This window comes from Cornus florida, unplaced genomic scaffold (assembly GCF_030987335.1).
Source record: "Cornus florida cultivar Cherokee Brave unplaced genomic scaffold, ASM3098733v1 CherokeeBrave_3.0.0_Hap2_Chr11, whole genome shotgun sequence".
Taxonomy (NCBI): domain Eukaryota; kingdom Viridiplantae; phylum Streptophyta; class Magnoliopsida; order Cornales; family Cornaceae; genus Cornus; species Cornus florida.
The window spans coordinates 108,468,270-108,489,138 of record NW_026775581.1 but is presented as its reverse complement, the minus strand read 5'-3'; the positions used below and the strand labels follow the sequence as shown (position 1 = coordinate 108,489,138).

The 20,869-nt window shown below is 33.0% G+C and overlaps 2 protein-coding genes across 15 annotated transcripts; both read right to left on the bottom strand.

Moving 5' to 3' along the window:
- Nucleotides 1-786: 786 nt before the first annotated feature.
- Nucleotides 787-9,981, bottom strand: LOC132283697 (uncharacterized). Of its 14 annotated transcripts, none has more exons than XR_009472105.1 (9): nucleotides 9,809-9,981; nucleotides 7,015-7,080; nucleotides 6,704-6,764; nucleotides 4,736-5,149; nucleotides 3,367-4,446; nucleotides 2,736-3,059; nucleotides 2,125-2,628; nucleotides 1,996-2,040; nucleotides 787-1,026 (listed from the first exon to the last, which is right to left on the bottom strand). XR_009472105.1 is itself a non-coding variant. In XM_059785696.1 (7 exons), the coding sequence occupies exons 3-6, from the start codon at nucleotides 4,762-4,764 to the stop codon at nucleotides 2,001-2,003; spliced, it is 447 nt and encodes a 148-aa protein (XP_059641679.1). In that variant the 5' UTR covers nucleotides 4,765-5,149; nucleotides 7,015-7,080; nucleotides 9,809-9,978; the 3' UTR covers nucleotides 787-1,026; nucleotides 1,996-2,000. The 14 variants fall into 14 exon arrangements, 1 of the variants encoding a protein (XP_059641679.1); XR_009472106.1 differs by lacking the exon at nucleotides 9,809-9,981 and adding an exon at nucleotides 8,326-8,560; XR_009472097.1 differs by lacking the exon at nucleotides 9,809-9,981 and adding an exon at nucleotides 8,330-8,560.
- Nucleotides 9,982-15,140: 5,159 nt separating this feature from the next.
- LOC132286491 (uncharacterized) lies at nucleotides 15,141-19,205 on the bottom strand. Its single transcript, XM_059788840.1, has 2 exons — nucleotides 18,176-19,205; nucleotides 15,141-15,585 (listed from the first exon to the last, which is right to left on the bottom strand). Exons 1-2 carry the CDS (start codon nucleotides 19,000-19,002, stop codon nucleotides 15,561-15,563), a joined length of 852 nt encoding a protein of 283 aa, XP_059644823.1. The 5' UTR covers nucleotides 19,003-19,205; the 3' UTR covers nucleotides 15,141-15,560.
- Between the last annotated feature and the right edge of the window lie 1,664 nt (nucleotides 19,206-20,869).

Below are 20,869 nucleotides of genomic sequence, written 5' to 3'. Positions count from 1 at the left end.
TTGTCTCACCCTTGTGTGTGTAAATCGGAAAGGGGAAACAAACTGCATATAGATACATATTATATATATTATATAGTGTGTATGCGTGAAGGGAGAGATGGTGAGAGAAGGGACGCACAGGTTTGTGTGAACACAAGGCAAATGATATTTTTTGTCTTTAAATTACTTTATTAATTTGGTGAGAATGAAATGGTCATTTCACATTTCAAGAAGAGGAATGGGCATTCCCTAAGAATGTCTCGAAATGGCCATTCCACTTTTAATATGACACACAAAAACAAGAAAATGAAAACAAAAGCATTTCATTCCAGCTTCATTTAATTCCATTCACTCACACCAAACATGGCCTAAAGGAAATGAATTCAACAATCCATTGAACATCCCATTGTTTGCACGACAAGAAGATTATAGAATACATTAATAGCTAATTTTTATAGATTTTGAAGCTATAGCCAATCAAAAAAACCAAAAAAAAAAAAACTTGAATTAATATAATTGCACCAAAACTGGAAGGAAAAGAGATATATATACACACACACACACACACTTGACCATCTCATCACCATTCACTAGAAGGAGCATGCATAAATATATAGATGCAATATGGTAAAATATGCATAAACCCATGGACACATTCATTAATGAAACATAGACACATGATGATAAGGACTAACCTGCCACATATCATCTAAGAAACACCCTAATTAGTAAAGGAACTATCCACCACGAAATTCTCATTTTGCTCCCCAACCGGCAAGGGATAAAACCAAAACTAATAACAGATGATAATGGGAAAGTTTTTTATATAGCAAAAAAATATACTCAGAACTAAGCCATATGAAACAAATTTACACAATACACTGAAAGGAGCAAATTTTCAAAGATGAGTCACAGGTTCAGTAACAATCAAAGAACTACCCATTTTCTATTACAAACAAAAATTTCGAGGGTTGCCTGTCACAGCCACAATTGTAACATAATCATCGAAAAGATCAGCAACTTCAAATTCCGTGTGATATTTAATTCCTGCAAAATGGTAGGGTGAAACAAAACTCCCAGTAAGAATAACAAATGTTCCTAAGGAATGGAATAACTCGAACTAGTGTTCCTAAGGGAATTCATATACAAGAAAGGCATGCTTTACAAGAATAGAGATATATGCAAGTCCAAGTGGAACAAGAACTTGGAACAATGTGGCTGAAAGATAATAAAATAGGAACAAGGAACAAATCATACTTTTCAACATATAACCCATAATCTCATAACATGACAAGAAGGAAAACAATTTCAAATTTTAGGGCAATTCATGTGCAACACTTGCAATGGACACTTTCCTGGTAAAGCATAGAGATTAAGAAAAGAAAACACACATAGTAACCCAAGTTAGAGAAACCCTACTTGATTGAGCCTGATGATGATGGTGATGAATAACATGAGATGGTGAATATGCATGAGACCCTACAGTCCAGCCTTGGTTCCTCCTCCTCCCTTCTTCTACTCCTCTCTCTCTCTCTCTCTAAACTCTCACTAGCTCTCACCACCCTCTCTGTTGGCTTCTTTTGAGTCTCAAATGTTGCATGGAATGTGAAAGAGAAAGCTGGGTGTATGCAGAGTCTTAGGGGTTGAAATGTCTCTAGGTGTTTGGTAAGGAGAAGATACATGTCCCTTGTGTTAGCTGAATTCCAATCTAATCCCCAACATGATTTCACATTCAACCTTTTTTCTCTCAGAGAAGAGAGAAAAAAAAAAAAATCACATGTTGCCCCCAAACATTTAACCCCCACTTTTCTATTAAATCACACCAAGAACCTAATTAAATCACCAAAATCTCCCAACCAAATAATATACAGAATGTCTTTAAAATCAAAAATAAAAAATTAATTCAACAAAAGTAATCAATCCTAAAATAATGATTAAAAGTCAAATAAAAATAATCAGTTACTGAAAAGGCTATATGTCATTACACATATACATCTGAATCAAAAAGAGAGTTACCATATCTAAAAGTCAGTTGAACTGAGAAGTTTCTTAATTGTCGACCTGTAAAATATTGAGATTATGTTAATTAAATACAATCTAATTAAATACTTTATATGAACTAATAATAGAGGTTTAGAGCATTACCCGAATGAATCCATCCCTACGGTTTTGTACTGCATGCCATACTTTATGCCATCCCTGCCCAGAGAGACATAGTTAAATAGTCCTTGAGCTCAGGAATGGGAAATCTTAACTCTCTTTCCATTATGTTACAAAATTTTTCATCCGTGGTCACTTGTTTGTCATGATAATGAAAAGCCCATCTCTATATAGCTTGACCAAATCAGCCATAGCAATGCACTCAGCAGTACATTGTTGATATTTTCCATAATAAGAAACTCCTCCTCCTTCATTATGTTTTAACACTTGCTTTAGTCCACTGTTATTGTTTTTCACCTCCTCCCATCCCTCCTTATTTTTGGAACCATTCTGGTTTTCGGATTTGAAATATTGGGGTAAAGGGCAGTTTAGACCAGTAAACGCGTCATCGTCGTCATTAGTATCTATTTTCCAGATTTTTCACACAAACCTATTCTTCTAGATAGGAGTCCAAAAATAGGAGTCTTCTATGACCCATTCATACTATTCCTTGTAACCATATAACAAAAAAGAAAACATAAAAAAGTAAGTTCATACTTAGAAGATTATTGAACATCAATAATTTTTTATTAGGAGAAACAAAATTTCCTTCTTACTTTGCCGTGGGTGGCCTATTTCTCTTCAGCTCCCAGAGGAAAAAATCTAAATCACCGGACAGTGGCAAGTCATAAGGCCCGGGAGGGTAAGATCTGGATTGATCCTTCATATTCATTTGGTCTCTACATAAGAATTTGACCATAAGTTTCCATAGTGTCCGTAGATCATCATTCATCACTTTATCATTGTATTCTCCTGGTGTAGCCAGGAGTAGTTTGGCTTCAATCGCAGCAGTATTGCTCCACTTAAACACAATTCTGTTTTCAAGTTTACCATGACATTGTCCCTTAGAGAACAATGTCTTCAATCCGTTTTTCACTCCCCTGTTTCAAGAAGATAAATAAAATAGAGATTGATTATACAATGAAGTGATAGCTAATTTAACAAATATATTCAGAGAATCTCTGTAATTGGTAGTCAAATTACAAAGGTGTACTCAGTAGCTAATTGAAACCAAACAAATATCATTTCGTAAAAAGCTCTAAATTTCTATTAAATAAAAAATAAAAAATAAAAAATAAAATTCTCAATCAAAGAAAGTAGTAATATACTATAATCAATTAAAGAGATGACAGTCATATACTATAATCAATTAAAGAGATGACAAAAAAAAAAAAAAATTGTGTTCACCAAAGATCCTCCAAAATCTAGAATGCATGTGGTTGAACCAGAAGCTTTCTCTTTGTTTCAATGTGAATCGTGCTTTTTGTTTAGGATTTAGATTTTTTCCTCCGGGAGCTGAAGAGAAATAGGCCACCCATGGCAGAGTAAGAAGGAAATTTTGTTTCTCCTAATAAAAAATGATTGATGTTTATTATCTTCTAAGAATGAACTTACTTTTTTATGTTTTCTTTTTCGTGATATAGTTGCAAGGAATACTATGAATGGGTCATAGATGACTTCTAGTTTTGGACTCCTATCCAGAAGAATAGGTTCGTGAGAAAAATCTGAAAAATACATACTAATGATGACGATGACGCGTTTGCCGGTCTAAACTGCCCTTTACCCCAATCTTTCAAATCCAAAAACCAGAATGGTTCCAAAAATAAGGAGGGATGGGAAGAGCTGAAAAAACAATAACAGTCTACTAAAGCAAGTGTTAAAACATAACGAATGAGGAAGAGTTTCTTATTATGGAAAATATCAACAACGTACTGCTCAATGCGTTGCTATGGCTGATTTGGTTAAGCTATACAGAGATGGGCTCTTTCATTATCATGACAAACAAGTGACCTCAGATGAAGAATTTTGTAACATAATGCAAAGAGAATTTAGATTACCCATTGCTGAGCACAGGGACTCTTTAACTATGTCTTTCTGGGACGGGGACGGCATAAAGTATGGCATGTAGTACAAAACCCTAGGGATGGATTCATTCCTACTCTATCGTGGGTGGCCTATTTCTTTTCAGCCCCCGGAGGAAAAATCTAAATCATTGGACAGTGGCAAGTCATAAGGTCGGGGAGGGTGGGAGCTCTCACATCCAGATTGATCCTTCATATTCATTTGGTCTCTACATAAGAATTTGACCATAAGTTTCCATATCCGTAGATCATCTTCCATCACTTTATCACTATATTCTCCTGGTGTAGCCAGGAGTAGTTTGGCTTCAATCCCAGTAGTATTGCTCCACTTAAGTGTGATTCCGTTTTCAAGGATACCATGACAATGTCCTTAGAGAACAATGTCTTCAGTCCGTTTGTGACACCCCTGTTTCAAGAAAATAAATAAAAAAGAGATTGATTATCCACTGGAGTGGTAGCTAATTTAACAAATATCTCCAGAGAATCTCTGTAATTGGTAGTCAAATTACAATGGCGGACCAGTAGCTAATTGAAACCAAACAAATATCATCTGGTAAGAAGCTCTAAATTTCTATTAATTAAAAAAAAAAAAAATCTCAATCAAAGAAAATAGAGTCATACTATAATCAATTAAAGAGATGACAATCATATACTATAATCAATTAAGGAGATGACAAAAGAATAATTGTGTTTACCAAAAGATCCTCCAAAATCTAGAATGCATGTGGTAGAACTAGAAGCTTTCTTGAATCGTGCTCTTTGTTCCGGTGTGTATTGCTAGTTTAGTTCCTTTGTGAATTCTTTGTTATGCTCAATAAAAATGTCCAAAGTGGAATGAAATTCTTCTAGAGCCATACTACCGTGTGGTACCTGGCTACTGATGAAGTGATAATCTACGATGAAATCTGACTTGTATTGTTTTATCTTGTCGCAATCTCGGTCGGCTTCGGCAAGGTTCGCTTCAAGGTTATCGCTGGTATTGTACAATACCAGCCCAACTTTGCGGGGAACATGGGTACCCAACTTGGATTCCCCGAGGTGTAAAAATTGGTATTGCAAGTCAGCTATGTCAGTGTTGACGCTTACAACTGCCATTTCTCCGGCAATATCTGAGGAGAAAAAAATTTCTAGGGTTTTAGTAATGAAAAAGAATACAAGTTTCAAAAGCACCGAGGGTTTTGCAGTTTTGAAAACTATGTATATAGAAATCTAAAAATGAAACAAAAACTAAAATTACCAAAATAAATTGAAAACAAAAAACGAAAAAATTACTAAATAGCAATATCTATATATATACCCAAGGGAAAGACGAAAGATGAAGAAATATTTACAGGTAGACAATGAAGAAGCAAAATTAAAAACTGAAACACTGCTCAATCATTTTCTCCACTCTTATTCGTTTTTTTAAAAGAGAAATAGTACCAGCTTTTCCAGGAAAAATAAATCCTTCTGGTTATCGTCAAAAGAAACAAACATTTATTGACCTCAGCTGCTACACAAGGGCAGATTCAGGATTTCTCAATGGGGTGGGCTAAATCAAAATATATCTAATTCTAAGTATAAAGTTAAAAACATATATATATATATGTATGATATACGTTAGTATCATATTAGATTAGTAAAGTAAGTTATAAATATATAATATTAATTATTGTCTCTGTCTGTAACTTTGAGTGCATCAAAGCTTTCCATTTCATTGTTGTACACTTCCGAGATCCAATGCATGAAACAAGCCAACTCAGAGCTTTCCATTTCATTGTTGTACACTTCCGAGATCCGATGCATTAAACAAACCAAAAGCTCACAACCCTATCGTTGGTTCACAGTTGTCGTACACTTTTGTGCCCCCAATCTCTCTCCTTATATCTTTCTCTTTACAAGTCTATATCTACAGAAGTCTCCCATGCCAATATTAGTCAAGACTCATAGGTAACGACTCAGAGAACTTATTTTGTCCTAAGTTGGGTAATTCTTATTGGTGGACTCTCTCTTTCACTTCTGTGTCTTTGTTGTTTCAATTTCAACATTTCCTTTGTGAATGTTCAAACTGATAAAGTTCAATTAAAATTGCATAGGGTCTTCTTTTTCGCAGATAAAATTAGGGTTTAGAGAGATGAAAAAGAAGAGAGCCCAAATAGATGAATCATATTACACACCATTGTTTCAGAATTTCAGGAACTGAAAAATTGTGTGTGAACTGACCAAAGATTCTTGTAACTAAAAGAATTAGACACTATGCTCAATAGTATGTCTTTAACTCTAAATTTCCTTCAATTCTAAGAATTAGACACTATGCTCAGTATGTCTTCAACTATAAATTTTCTTCAATTCTAAGTGCTTTCAAACAACAGACTTAATTTGAGTGCATCAACATATATGACAGAAGTAATTAACATCCTCATCAACACTTGTCAACATCATTAGTCATCATCACTAGAGCATTAGCATCCTCATCTAGAATCACGTAATCATGTTCCATAGATATACATTTGATTAAGAAGAATTGTCATCTAGAATCACGTAATCCTGTTGCATAGATATACATTTGATTAAGATAAACTGAAAAGAGACTTCCTATCATAATTGGTTATTTTAAAACCAACATCACTGCTACAACAATAAGGGGATTTATATAATTCAATTAGCTAGGCAAAAAAACATACCTAATTTCTTTTTCCCTACTCCACCCATTCCCAATCAACTCTCTTCTTTCGGAAAAGAGACCTATATTATTAGGACAAAAGATAAAAAGTTTTAAAAGCGTTAATAGACTTGTAAAACATATATTCTGAAATTAAAAACTGAACTTCCAAGTCTTTAATTCCCATTGATAAATTGTTCGAGCATCACATCATAACAATATTATATATATGCATGTAGAAACAAAAAATTAGTAAGTAAACTATGAATAAATAAACATAACCAATAGCTAAAAATGCTAATTAAAATTGTAGAAAAAGTAAGAGTTTGTTACCAGATGACTAAGGAGGCATGTTTCTTGAACCTTGTTCTTGCTAAATGTTAAGGCCCGATGCTAACCCTAAAAATAAGAAAACACTCAAGTTATGAGGAAGAGGTTTCACAATCTCACTCATAACAATTAAAACACCACCATCTAAGTACTATCTGTATTATGTATCAACCCAACCCAACTATGCTTTCAGTCAAATTGTTGGACACCTATCTGTAGAAAGAGGTGTAATTACGGATAGGTGTGATTAGCACATATTATACTCAGCTCTTATGTTAAATTAATCCAATAACAAAGTACAATGCATCAGTTTAGGAATAATCTTCAAAATTAACAAATCAATATCCTGATATTCTGCATTCTAATAACAAAATAAAATCAAAACCTAAATTTGAAAATAAAAATATGACAGAAAGATTGAATATATCTTTCGTGCATTGCACAGATTGTATTTCGATGTGAAACAAAACATTATTAGTAGGGCGGATCCAGGATTTCTCAATGGGGTGGGCTAAATCAAAATATATCAACCAAAATCAACTGTTGTTTAATTCAATTTTAGTTAACTAACAATGTTTCTTTAGACAATTGACAGATTAAGGCATAGAAAATCCTATTTGGGTAATTAATTAAAAAAAAAATTACCAATTTATTTCCGAACAATTCACCGCTCATACCCTATCTCTTCTTTTGATCAATTTGCTAATCCTATTTGAGAATCTACTAGTGGAAGCAGAGTGTGAGGTAGTTCATGGCAAGCCACTATGGAATTCACTCAAAAGCATGCTTTTTGTAAGTATTTTAATTTTCAAGAAGTAACTTTAGAGCTTTACAGTATATTAAGTACTTTTGCTTGTCAAAGTTCTTGTTATGATTTTTTTTTTTAGTTCTGAAAAGATTTCCATCTTCAAAAAGCTTGGCATGTCGATAAAAATTGTTTCAGATTCAATCTCTGCAGATTTCCAATCCAGTTCAATCCAATTCAGATTGTATTTTTCATGGCCAGATTCAAATTTTCTTGTAGACATAATTGACAACAAAAAACAAAAAACAGAAATAGAAGTAATAGAAATAAAAAAATTTTTTTTTTTGCTGAATTAAAACGTAGATTACGGTGCTTACCTCAAAATGCAATGCAATGATTACCTCAAAATGCAATGCAAAATTTGTTACTTTATATAGTAAAAAAAAAAAAAAAATCTATAAAAAAGATCATAAAAAATTTCACCAAATAGGATTTAGCTTGCAAAACAAGAATTACAGACCTTGATTAGTTGATTTAGAAAAAAAAAAAATTTAAAACAAAACCCATACATACAAGTTAGCAGTAGCAGAGAGAGAGGCGGGCAAGCTTGAGAGTTGAGAGACAGCGGGACAGCGGCAGAAGCTTTCGAACGGCGAACCCGAACTGGAACAGCGGGCTATGGAAACTGAAAGATTTGGGTTTTGATTTTTTGAACAATCTGAATTGATATGCCGATATGGGTTTTGATTTTTTGAACAATCTGAAATGATATGCCGATATGGGTTTTGATATAGGTAATAGGTTTTGAACTTTTGATTCTTGCAGACAGATAGATTAACTGAAATATATGGGTTTTGAACTTCTGATTCTTGTAAAGTTTGTAGTTTGCAGTTGCAGAGAGAGATAGAGGGCAAGTTCAGAGTTGAGAACGAGAATAGAGATGGAGGCGATTGGGGAGGCTGAAATGATTTGCCCTAAAATTTTTTATCTTTTTTTTTTCTGGAGGCCCATCATCTATGGGCCTATAAATTTTGAGCCCCATATATTTTGAGGACCTAGTCGACCTCCTTTGTTGCCTTGGGTCAGGGCCGGCCCTGGGCTTATTTGGAATAGGCCTTTATTTTAGTATGGTAGCTGAGTTGACTTAGGCTTGATTGGATGGGCCAAAATTAGTATAGTATTTTTTTTTGGTGGGCTCAAGCCCACAAGAGAGCCCACTCCTACACTTGCTGCTAGATCAAGTATTTCATTCCAGTACTGATTGAGTGATTGGTATGTAAGAAAACCATAAATTAAACACTAGACTCAGCGCATTAGACAGTTTTAGAAGAAACCAAAGCAAAGCTTTGTGTGTGTGTGTATATTATTTTCCTTGCACTTTCTCAGCAACCAAACAAAGCCTAATAAGAATAACAGTTTCGGAAGAAAATGAACTCGTACTAGCTCCTCACTGTATATATAGATCGATATTTCTTTTTCTTTACATTTTCTCAGCAACCAAACATAGATTAATAAGCATGTACTTTCACAAGAAAATGAACTCATGCTAGCAACATTAAAATTTCGAAGCTATATATCTATAGATACTTTTTTTTTTTTTCTTGCACTTTCTCACCAACCAAACACAAATGGACAGTTTCAAAAGCAAATGAACTCACCCAAATTTCCAGATGGATTAGATCTAACCAAACCTCCAAAACTTGTATATCAACTGTTTCATTCCAGTACTGTTTGGTATGTAAGAAAAGCATAAATTAAAACGGAAAGAAAATGTGTACTCTACTCTTTCATTTTCAATAGATAACACAGTTGAGAGAGAGGGGGGGAAAAAAAACACTAGACTCAACGCATTAGGCAGTTTTAGAAGAAACCAAACAAAGCATAGACCAGTTAAGCTGTGTGTGTGTATATATATCCTTCAATCAAGATCACTCTACGGAACTAGTTGGGTTCGCAAGGAAGGCATTGCTTATATATTTATTGATTTTTTTTTTCTTGCACTTTCTCACCAACCAAACACAAATGGACAGTTTCAAAAGCAAATGAACTCACCCAAGTTTCCAGATGGATCAGATCTAATCAAACCTGCAAAACTTGTAGAGAAGCCACCGATTAATCTCTCTCTAGCAAACTAAGCTCCTCACTATTCTGGGCGATTTGGGTCCTTGAGGTAAGAGATGAGAGAGAAAGGGAGAGAGAGGGAGAGAAATTTTTATGAAATTTTGGTAAGAAGGATCTGGAACGTTTTCCCACAATATAAAGCTTATTTTTTAAAGTTCATTTGTTGAACAATAATAAATAAATAAATAAAAATTATTCTTTAAGGCATATGTGATATACATGTGGGAGTAAAAAAACCAATTTTGGTGTTATAAGCCTTATAAGTTATAACCTTTGGTCTCTTCTCAGGACGTGTCTCCGCGAACGCATCAAGTGTAATTCAACTCCGTCATTATTTAATATCGGGATCGGTTCGATTCTATAAATTATACCTATTAAAATAATATACTATATACATATTAAATTAAAAATAATCATAAAATACTAATATAGTATATTACATATATATATATATTTAATTTAATTGAGCTTAGCCGATCACTTAACTGTCTGATTGGTTTCTCGAACCTCAATAGGTTCCCTATGTATTATTTAGTTCATCAAAGGGTTACCGAATTGTAATAAAATAAAATATTAAAAATAAAATAAAATAAAAAATATTAAAAAAAAACAATTATAAAAGTTCATTACGAAGTGCGGCTTTTCAAAGGATCTTCTCCCAAAAGCTGTCAAGTCCTACTCTCTCTTTCGACGTCATGTTCATCATCCAACTTCTTGTTATGTTCATCTTTTTTTTTTTTCAATATGTATTTTAGCTTCTATATCAATTTTGGGGATTTAATTAAAAATATATATATAAAAAAAAAAATTCAAAAGTTCATTACGAAGTGGGAACGCGAAGAAGATAAATAGAGAAATAAGAGACATTGAGATGAGTTGTCAAAATCTCTTAAACTTTTTTTAATATTATTTTTGATATTTTTAGTCATAAATAAAATATTAACTATTTAAATAATTACAGTTACATATAAAATTGAATAATAAGCCAATTTGTTTCGACATATTATCGTTACTCTTGTATGTAATATGATATACAGAGTTGTTAATGATCCTTTAAATGACACACTCTCTCCCTCTCTCTCTCTCTCTATATATATATATATAGGGTAAAGTGTATAAAACCCTGCTGAACTTTCAGGCAAATGCACAAATTCCCCTGAATTAACAGGTGCCTCCTGAACTATGATAAAGTTGCAGTTAAGGACCTCAGGTGAGGTTTCCGGCAGGAAAAAGAGGATTACAATATTACCCTTAGTGAAACTACGTCGTATTAACTCAACTCTTAACCATCCAATAAAATTGTGACCTTATCACCTCATCCTTGTCACCGCCAAACACGGCCTTATACGCAAGGCTTTCTCTCTCTACGCTTTATTTTTCCCGTCGACCAAAAAGGTTTCGCCTGGTTTATATGATGCTCACCAAAAAGGTTTGTCGGCTGTATCTGTGTGTTCACCGGAATGAGACTTCACTGGTTTGCTCGATCATGGAATTTGAGGTTGGGCTCTCGCCGGTTTCACTGCTTGTTGATTTGTAGAGCTTCTCATCGGCGTCGGCAGTCATGGAGTTTGAGGTTTGGCTCTCACCGGTTTTAATGGAAAAACCTTCATTTTGATTGGAGTGGCCGGAAACAGTCCCAGTGTTATCTCCTTTGGCGGGCACTGTGCCAGCCTTCAATTCTCTCTTGCTATTCACAAGATCGTCGTCTCTTTAAATTCGTCACATAATCATTTGTTAACTTATTATCTCTCTAAATCGATCAATTACTGAGTTGGAACTCATACAAACACTTCGATCTTGGGAATACAGGATAAACCAAAAGACTGATTGTATCAATTTATAGGATGTAGGCCATGGTGAGAACGTGGTGGTGCCGACTCAGAGCTCCATCGTCAAACTGATGTCACGCTTGGTGAGTTTGAAACACTCCAACTCTGCTCCCGGCAACGAATTAGTTCAACCAAATCAGTTGTTCTCAGTTTTGGATGCGATGTCGGCGTGTCGCGGTTGTTCCGTTCTCAATCTACATGAAAGATGGAAGGAGGTGCAGTTGCAATAGAGTACGCAACTGGGGAAAATATATGTGTGTGTGTGTGTGTGAAATTGAGAGAAAGGTTAAGGTTTGTTTGTGATGGTTACTTGGCTGGTGATTTGGTAGGGATAGGGTTCCAACTTCCAACAGAAATTTGGGGTCAATTTGGTGGTGGTTTCAATTTGCAGATTTGGGTTTTGTTTTATTTTGTTATGTGTTGTATAGGCAAACAAATAATCTCTCTGAATCGATCAATCACTGAGTTTAAACTCAGAAAAACACTTCGATTTTGATGATAGTTGATTTGGAGCCTGAGTTGTACGATCAACAGAGATAAACTCAATAGGCAGCAAAGACTGATTATAATCTCTCTAAATCGATCGATTACTTGGGTTTAAACGGAGATCTCGGTCCTAGCAGTGTTTCTTCTTCGGTGAGGCCCAATATTTTTCTGAGATTTTGGTAAGTTTATTCCCCTAATTTGGGTAAGTTTCTACTCTTTTGGGTTGGATAAGGTCAATTGAGATTTTGGTGAGTTTGTTCAGTTCTCGATTTCCATAAAAGATGGAAAGAGAGGCTTTCATGGAAAGAAAGGTGGAGTTGCAACAGAGTACGCAACCAGGGAAGATATATTCATGTTTGTATTACAGTCTACAACATGTGTGTATGTATATAAGGGTAGGATTGTCATTTTGAATTTACACTATATGCCACGTGACTATTTTCCGGCTAAAATACAACGGAACAGTGTGATTTGGACTTTTTTTTGCATAAATTGGGATAATTTAGAGGGTTTTCTGTTAAAAAAAAAAAAGTTTAGAGAGGTTTTTTAGGAAAGAGGGTAAAGTTCAGAGGAAATTTTTGCACTTTACCCATATATATATATATATATATATATATATATATATATATAATGACAATGCGGATGAGACATTTAAAGAGAGTGGACCTAATGCATTTGAGGACAAAGAGACTCCAGCTTTTCCGGCTTTTCCTCGTACCACACTGCTATCCTGGTGTGTACACATTTAATGGAATACTAGCTAAACCAACAAAAATCTCTTTATTCACCAAAAGAGTAGGAATACTGGTCAGATTTATTGGCATAGAAAGTGGGTCTATCCTATCCCATGCAACAGGCTGCTAAAGACGACGACCGGACCAGTGAACAAGATACATATGTGGTTTATGATACATATACGTGTATATATCACACCCCCAAATGATTTTTTAATTAACCTCACTCTGGGACCAAAAAAAAATTACTCTTTAAACTCTAGCACATAACCACAAATTAGATCTCATCAAAGTACTTATGAATTTTTTTTTTTTTCAAAACCCCTCAAAACTTCACATTTTTTTTTTTTAATGATTTGATTATTCGATGTTTTTCTCTATCTGCATTTAGATACACACACACACATATATATAATTTCACAATTCTTTTTAAAATTTCTTTGTTGTAATTTGGATTTATCACAACATTCTTCATGAATTTATTTTCTAAATACATATATAATAATGAAGTTTCCAGATCATATCAAACAGGTCTAGCTCGAAACCGAAATGAAATTGATCAAAAACTTGATAAATTAGATGCATAAACCAACACAAAAGGCAACAGTCTCTTTTTAAATTTTTTTTGATAATTTCAAGATTAAAAATAAATATAATAAATTAAGTTCAACTAGCTCTTATGTCACGTTTTGAAATATAGAATTAGTGTTTTGAATTTAAATTTAATTTCTTCCATTGTCAAAGTCAAGTCGTCAATGGATAATGTGTATAATTCATGATAATATTATTTATTCCATTTATAAAATTATTTTGAAATAAATTTCTTATTAAAAAAACATGCACACCCATTCATCCTCTAAGTTAACACACATGTTTTATGAAAGTAGAACATTTTAATATAAAATTATTATTTTAATTTTTAAAAAATTTAAACTTTATCTATCTGACTCCAAAATCCATTTTGATTTACCGCAATTATTATAATTTTTTACATTTGAAATACTTGTTTCTTACCCGCGCATATTTGTTAAAAGTTTGTCAATAATGACTTTAAAACCATACTTAAAATGGAAGGAATCTTTTAGCCTCAGTTTGGTAGAGTGAAAATGGGAGAAAGGAAAAGGGAGGTGATGAAGGGTGATTAAAAAATTGTATTAAGGTAAAATGGGTGAAAGGAAAGGAAAAGAAAGGGAAGGCTTTGGAGGGTTAAGTATAGTTTTGTACAGTAATTTGCTTATCTTTCCAAAAATGGGAGGAAATAGAAGGAAATGGAAGGCAATGACTGATGGATAAGTTGTTATGCCAATTTTATCCTCAAGATTACAGTTGATATTAGGGCATGTATTCAGCGCGGGAACAACGGCGCCAAAATTTACCCACACAAAATCAAGGATTTAGTTTGCAAAACAAGAATTACAGACCTTGATGAAAAAAAAATTTAAAACAAAACCCATACATACAAGTTAGCGGTTGCAAGGGGGGGGGGGGGGGGGGGGGGGGGGTGGGTTAGAATAGAGATGAAGGTGGAGAGGCTAAAATAATTTGTCCTAAAAAGATTATATGTATATTACATAAGTTGTTGTTTTTTTATTTTTTTTTTGACAAATATTACATACTTAAATTTATAAATTTTTCTTTTAAAATATAAAAAGGTATAATAATAAATTTATTAAAATACTTTCATTTCTTTTCTTTTTCCAAAATAATCATTATCTTTTCTTTTCTTTTCCTTTATTAACCAACCAATAGGATAGGAGATTAAAATTACTTTTTCCTTCTCTTCCCTTCCCCTTCCCCTCATAATTAATGTTATCCTCTCTTGCAAACCCACTACCAAACATAGCCTCAAATTCAGTCCGCAAAGTCCATTGGAGCAATTTGGTCGACAAAAAAGTCATTATAATATAGTATTCCACCAGATTTTCCTGGTCTTTTCACTGCTATTATTGTAACCTACAGACTTTGATTTTGACTAAAACTTTTAAAGACGTCAGAAAGGCACATAAATCAAACGATTTCAAGAGCACAGACCACAAAGTGTGCGTGTGCGTGTATAAAGGGAGGATGACTAGACTACTGGCTTAAGTTAAGAGATTGTGAGAAATGTTGGTTGGGCTGGGCTTTGAATGTAGGCTTGTGGCGTTTTGTTTTTGGGCCTCCTTGTAATTATTACTTCATCAATATACTTTTACCTTCCGAAATTATATATATATGTCGATAAATTGACAAAGCCGAACCTAAATTGTGAATCATGTTATGTTGTGTTTGGAATCATGAATGTAATTAGCTACTCCCAAGCTATTGATTCCTACTCCCAAATACAATATAAATGTATTTTGGAATTACAAATTGTATAAAAAATTAGAATTTTGTTATTGTATGCTAAGTATGGAGTACACCTAATTATAATAGTACAAGAATTCTTAAAACAACACCATTTAGAATGACCACAAAAAAAGGTATAATAAATTAAATAAATAATATAACTACAAAAAGCCATCTACAATTCGACCACTAACAAAAAAAAAAAAAAAATCAAAATATTTCTTGAAAAACTCAAACAAAGGGATGAAATTTGACCTAAACCATCTACATAGCTATGGTTCAAATTTTCTCTTCATGCCACCAGTGCCGTCACGTGCTCTCCTTTGATGTTGATCTGAGGGACCATAACCAGAGACAAATCCACATAAAATAAGCATTCGCATCGTCACGGAAAAATAAGCATATAAGCATTTACATCATCAGACTATACAAACGGTAAACACATTAAACTGCATGTTGAGAAGCACATTTTTCTTGTCCAATGTGTCTTTGTGAATACAGAATCAATCAATGCAATCAAATGTAATCAAACATGATGCCAAAAAATGACATCCTTGAAGCTCAAGGCTAGTAAACATGCTCATAGTGTCCAGGTAATGCTTTGTTCAATCTAGGGTAGCTCAAACTCGTGATCATTTTTGCTTGACATTTGGGTAAGAGCAATCGTAAGAAAGAACCAAAACTGATTGAAATTTTGCACCTTTATATAGACATCAATGTTATGTTCATTCTAATCTTTGGAGGTGATAAGCACAAGTGGCAGCTATACTTTCTTGTTGGTTGAGGAGATTGTAGATTTTTTAGACTCAATTTGGCCTTGTGTAGTTCTTTTGGGATGCACTCCCTTTTTGGGGGCTTTTTATACAATTTTACACCATCACTAACGTGCTTTTCAGTCACCCAATTAAATTCCTAATTCTGAAATTTAAGTTATTATCTAATTAAGTGAATTTGACAATATAATTTAAGGTATATTATCCCGACCTCTCCAAAGATTTTAGCTAATCAGCTTTAGATGGAAGTTGCAGAAAAAATAGCTGACACCCCCTGAGAGAGCTTATTGAGAACACAGCCAAATATAGACACCTTTGTTCTCAAGTCCTTTTGGTAGTTTTTAAATAAAAATTAACAAAATTTGAAAAAAATACAAAGTCACCCAACCCACCACCTTCATCTGAAAATTCCTTGACATCTCTCAAAACTGTCTCCAACAGCCCTACCACCACAACCTCATGCCCCACAGTTGCACCTCCATTTCTCCACCGCCGTTATGCCAACACCACATCATTATCACACATCTCCTCGGCACACCCTTGACAATCTAACAACTTCACTTATATATATACATATGCTTCTTATGTATACATATGTATAGAATATATACAAAATTTGTTGGATCATATATATATACACACACGCATTCTGAAATAAAAGAAGAGTTATTAGGAAAATATAACTAGATTTGTACAGTTATAAAACCAATAAATCCCATGTGGAGCTCCTTAAAAGTTAGAACCAATAAACTCAAGTTTTGTGGGGTTCACAGTTGTACATGAGGAAACAATTAAAATATATATACACAAAAAAATAGGGAGCTACTTACTGCATTTGAATTTAACTTAAACCGCTAGCATGTGGCCAATTTTCTTAGTTTTTGAAGTATATACTTTGTTCTTGATCCAAGTATACCATTTAATTTGCCAAAAAGAAAATGATGATAAAATAACAAGTACGTACTCTAAGTTACAATATAGTCCTAATATGTTTGTTATATCGTCTTCATCCTTGATAACATGATACCAGAAACCAACATGAGAACTTATTTGGCAACACAATTAAGCTTTTAACACTCAACATCAGATATATACATATAATACGTAATTAATGATGCCATGTCAATTTTGCACCACTGTGGAAATAACGCCTTATAATTGGATATGTGCCAAGTTGAGGTCCAATGATGAGAATGAGGAGCAACAACAATCGTGTTTTCATAACATTGTAGGAGGGATGAGAAAAGAGCATAGAGTGATGAAGAGGTGGAGAGAAGAGAGGTCAGATGTTGCTCAAGGTAGAAGAAGAAAGAGAGTGTGTTATAGGGAAAAATAGCAAGGGGCCAAGTTCAAAAGTAAATGATGAGTGGCTTCACGAGTCTAGCATATATAGCAAGTAGTATTTCAATAAACAGTGGTATGGTATTGGTATTCCGCTGGAACAAGTAAAAGGTGCCAAACAATATGCAGAAGGTTGAAACCTTTTGCAAACAGTGAAGCTACCTATAATTTCATTTTTCTTTGATCATGCGCTTTGTTCGGAACCAATTATTTTGGGATTTGGAAAAGGAAAAAGAATGAGAATTGGAATTAAAATGAAATTCCATTGATATGTTTGGAACAAATTGAATTTAAAATGGGATTTGGAATTAAAAATAATATTATACCATTTATGCCCTTATTTAAATGATAAATGAAATATTAATTACTTTGTAACAAAAATAATATGTTTACTAACAAAAGTTTATATCAATTTATATATTGACAACTGATTATTATATAAATTACTTAGCGTATCAATTACTAGTAATTAAAAAGTATACCACTTTGAAATTGATACACAACAATTTATGCACTAAAAAATTAACAAGTATATTAATTGATAACTATACTTTTGCTTATAGATTAAATTTTTAATTATTATATTTATTGGTTTCTATACAAGTGTAGTAGAATGACTACAAAAATTACAAAGCAGCTGGTGGATCAATCATATGGGAGAATACCAAACCAAAAAAAATAAAACTATGATATTTGATTGCATATGATATACTTCCTCTGTTTCTCCAAACGCAGACATCTTTTGTGGGACAGAGGTAGTATAACTATAATAATCAAAAAATAAAAATGAAAAAATAAAACGGCACTTACATTGCAATGGCGCCGAGAACTCGCATTCCATTGACCAAGTGAACTGACTGAGACACATTAGAGGCAACAAAATCAACCTGCTGTTCTTCGAAGGAAGACGACAATGAAGTCAAAGGCAGAGGCTTCTTAGACACGGTAAACTTTAAGCAGGTAACCCCGAGCTGATGGTCATCTCCATTGGGTCCTACCCATTCTTGTTGATGACACCATATGAGACCGAAGTTTGCGCCGGATAGATGGAGAAAATTGACAGGTGGAAACAAATTCCATTCCTCGTCATAAGGTTGGGGAAGCAGATTCAAATCCTTCTCAGAGAAGATGACTTCTTTAGGTTTGGCTTGAGGTTTATTGGAATCAAAACAGAGAATGGAACACCGGGTGATATTGTAATCTTCGCAGTAGCCTTGATGCTGTAGATAGGTTGCTGCGTTTTTGACATAGGAATACAAGATGTCATCAACAAAAATGACATTACGGGCCCCATAAGAGGTACCAAAGTTGTTGGTTTCTGAACAAGTTCTCCATATATTGGTATTGAAATTGTATTCAACTAGTAACTGTACATCCATTGTGTGGTTAATAAGACGAGCCTGAAGCACGCAATCCCCACTTTTTGTCTCCTTAATTTGAAATGCTTCTATAACATGCCCTTTAAAATCATCGGGAATACTGTTACAGATATTTGTTGCTGGTCGCCAGCATCTTGTGCTCTCAGCCTCCTCCCTAACTACCCAAAAGCATATGCCCAATGGATCTTCTTCTTCTTCTTTTGCACCAACATTAGTTGCAGTTTCTTCCATCGCCGTCGCAGACTCAGAATCTCTCATCCTCTGTGCCCTTTGCGTTCCTCTTCCTTCCTTCACCTTACACCTTACTCAGAAAAAATAATTTGGAGGATTCAGGTTAGGGTTCCCCTTTTCCGTGCCTTCCTTCCTTGCTTCCTCCAGCATTGGATTGAAGTTAGGGTTTTCATCTTTTCAATCCAACGGCTGAGATCAATTATGATTGGCCTATGGGCCAATGCCAGGCTATTCGGCTTTTCAGTTATTGGATCTGTATGTATTATTTCAGATTGGGCCCTTATGAAACATAATGCGAACGTGGGATAAAATTGTAGGAAAGTAGTCATGGCAATCTTTGTAGGTGGTGACATGCTGGCTGGCCTAAAATTTAAAATATTTGTATCTATATCTATACCCCTCTATCTATATCTATATCTATATCTATATATATATATATATACTATTCTAAAAGTGTAGCTAATTTTTTAACATTTTTATATTTTTAAAAAATACAAAATTATTTCATTAAATACTAAACATTAAATCACCTTATGATTCATAAAATTTTCAATTTTTCTTTATAAAAATTCCGATGACGTGTTATTAAATCACCTTATTTAACTCTCACAACTAAAAAAAATGTAAAAAGAAAATAAAACACACATTTTTTTGTTTCTAAAATACATGCACATCCACTCCACTTAAAACATTTTTGCTAAAAAAAAAGAAAAAAAAATGTAAAAGGAAAATAAAACACACCTTTTTTGTTTCTAAAATACACATTCACTCCACTTCAAACATTTTTGCTTATTTTAAATTTAGAAATATTCTAAAAGTGTAGCTAATTTCTTAACATTTTTAGATTTTTAAAAAATACAAAATTATTTCTTTAAATATTAAACATTAAATCACCTTATGATTCATACAATTTTTAATTTTTCTTTATAACAATTCCAATGACGTGTCATTAAATCACCTTCTTTACCTCTCAGAACTAAAAAAAGAAAAAAAAATGTAAAAGAAAAATAAAACACACCTTTTTTGTTTCTAAAACATACATCCACTCCCCTTCAAACATTTTTGATTATTTTAAATTTAGAAAAATTGTTAACATATATATTATAATGATTCATAATGTCTATATAAATATTACAACACTTTAGTTTCTTGTCATTATGTGTAATGATTATGTTTCTTTAAATTTTACGATATAACCGTTCCAAATGAAAAATCCTTTAATTTTCTGTTATTACATTTGATTGGGAGTCTATAAAAAGGCACCAAAATTATCTACCAATTTATTTTTAATTTATTTACAACCCTTCTGAGTCATGTAATTTCCAAATTTTATTTATTAAAAACCACGTATCATTAATTCACCTTATTTAACTCTTTCAAATAAATAATACTCCTTAATAAGAAAAAAAAAAACATAAAAAAAAAAAAAACTATAATATTCCCACTATTTAAAAATGAACAAAACCTTTCCAAAAAATTTTCCCAAAAATTCTAAAGCCTAATTCACACTATTCCAAACAAAACAAAAAATTGTAGAAGAAAAAAAAATATATACCTTATTTGTTTAAAAACAAAAACAAAAAAATATTCACGCAACAAAATGAAAATGAAAAAGAAAAACGTAAAAGGCAAAAAAAAAAAAAAAACATACATTTTTGTTTTTAAAATACACATCCACTCCACTTCAAACATTTTTGTTTATTTTAAATTTAGATTTAGAAATCTATTTATTCTAAAAGTGTAGCTAATTTCTTAACATTTTTGAATTTTGTTTTTTCACCATAAAAGTCATATTAAATAAAAACACATAATAATTTAATTCAAATAAATTGAATAGCCCAACAGTTTCAAAAAGCTTTAAACTCATGAATATTTTCATTAAATGTTTTAAATA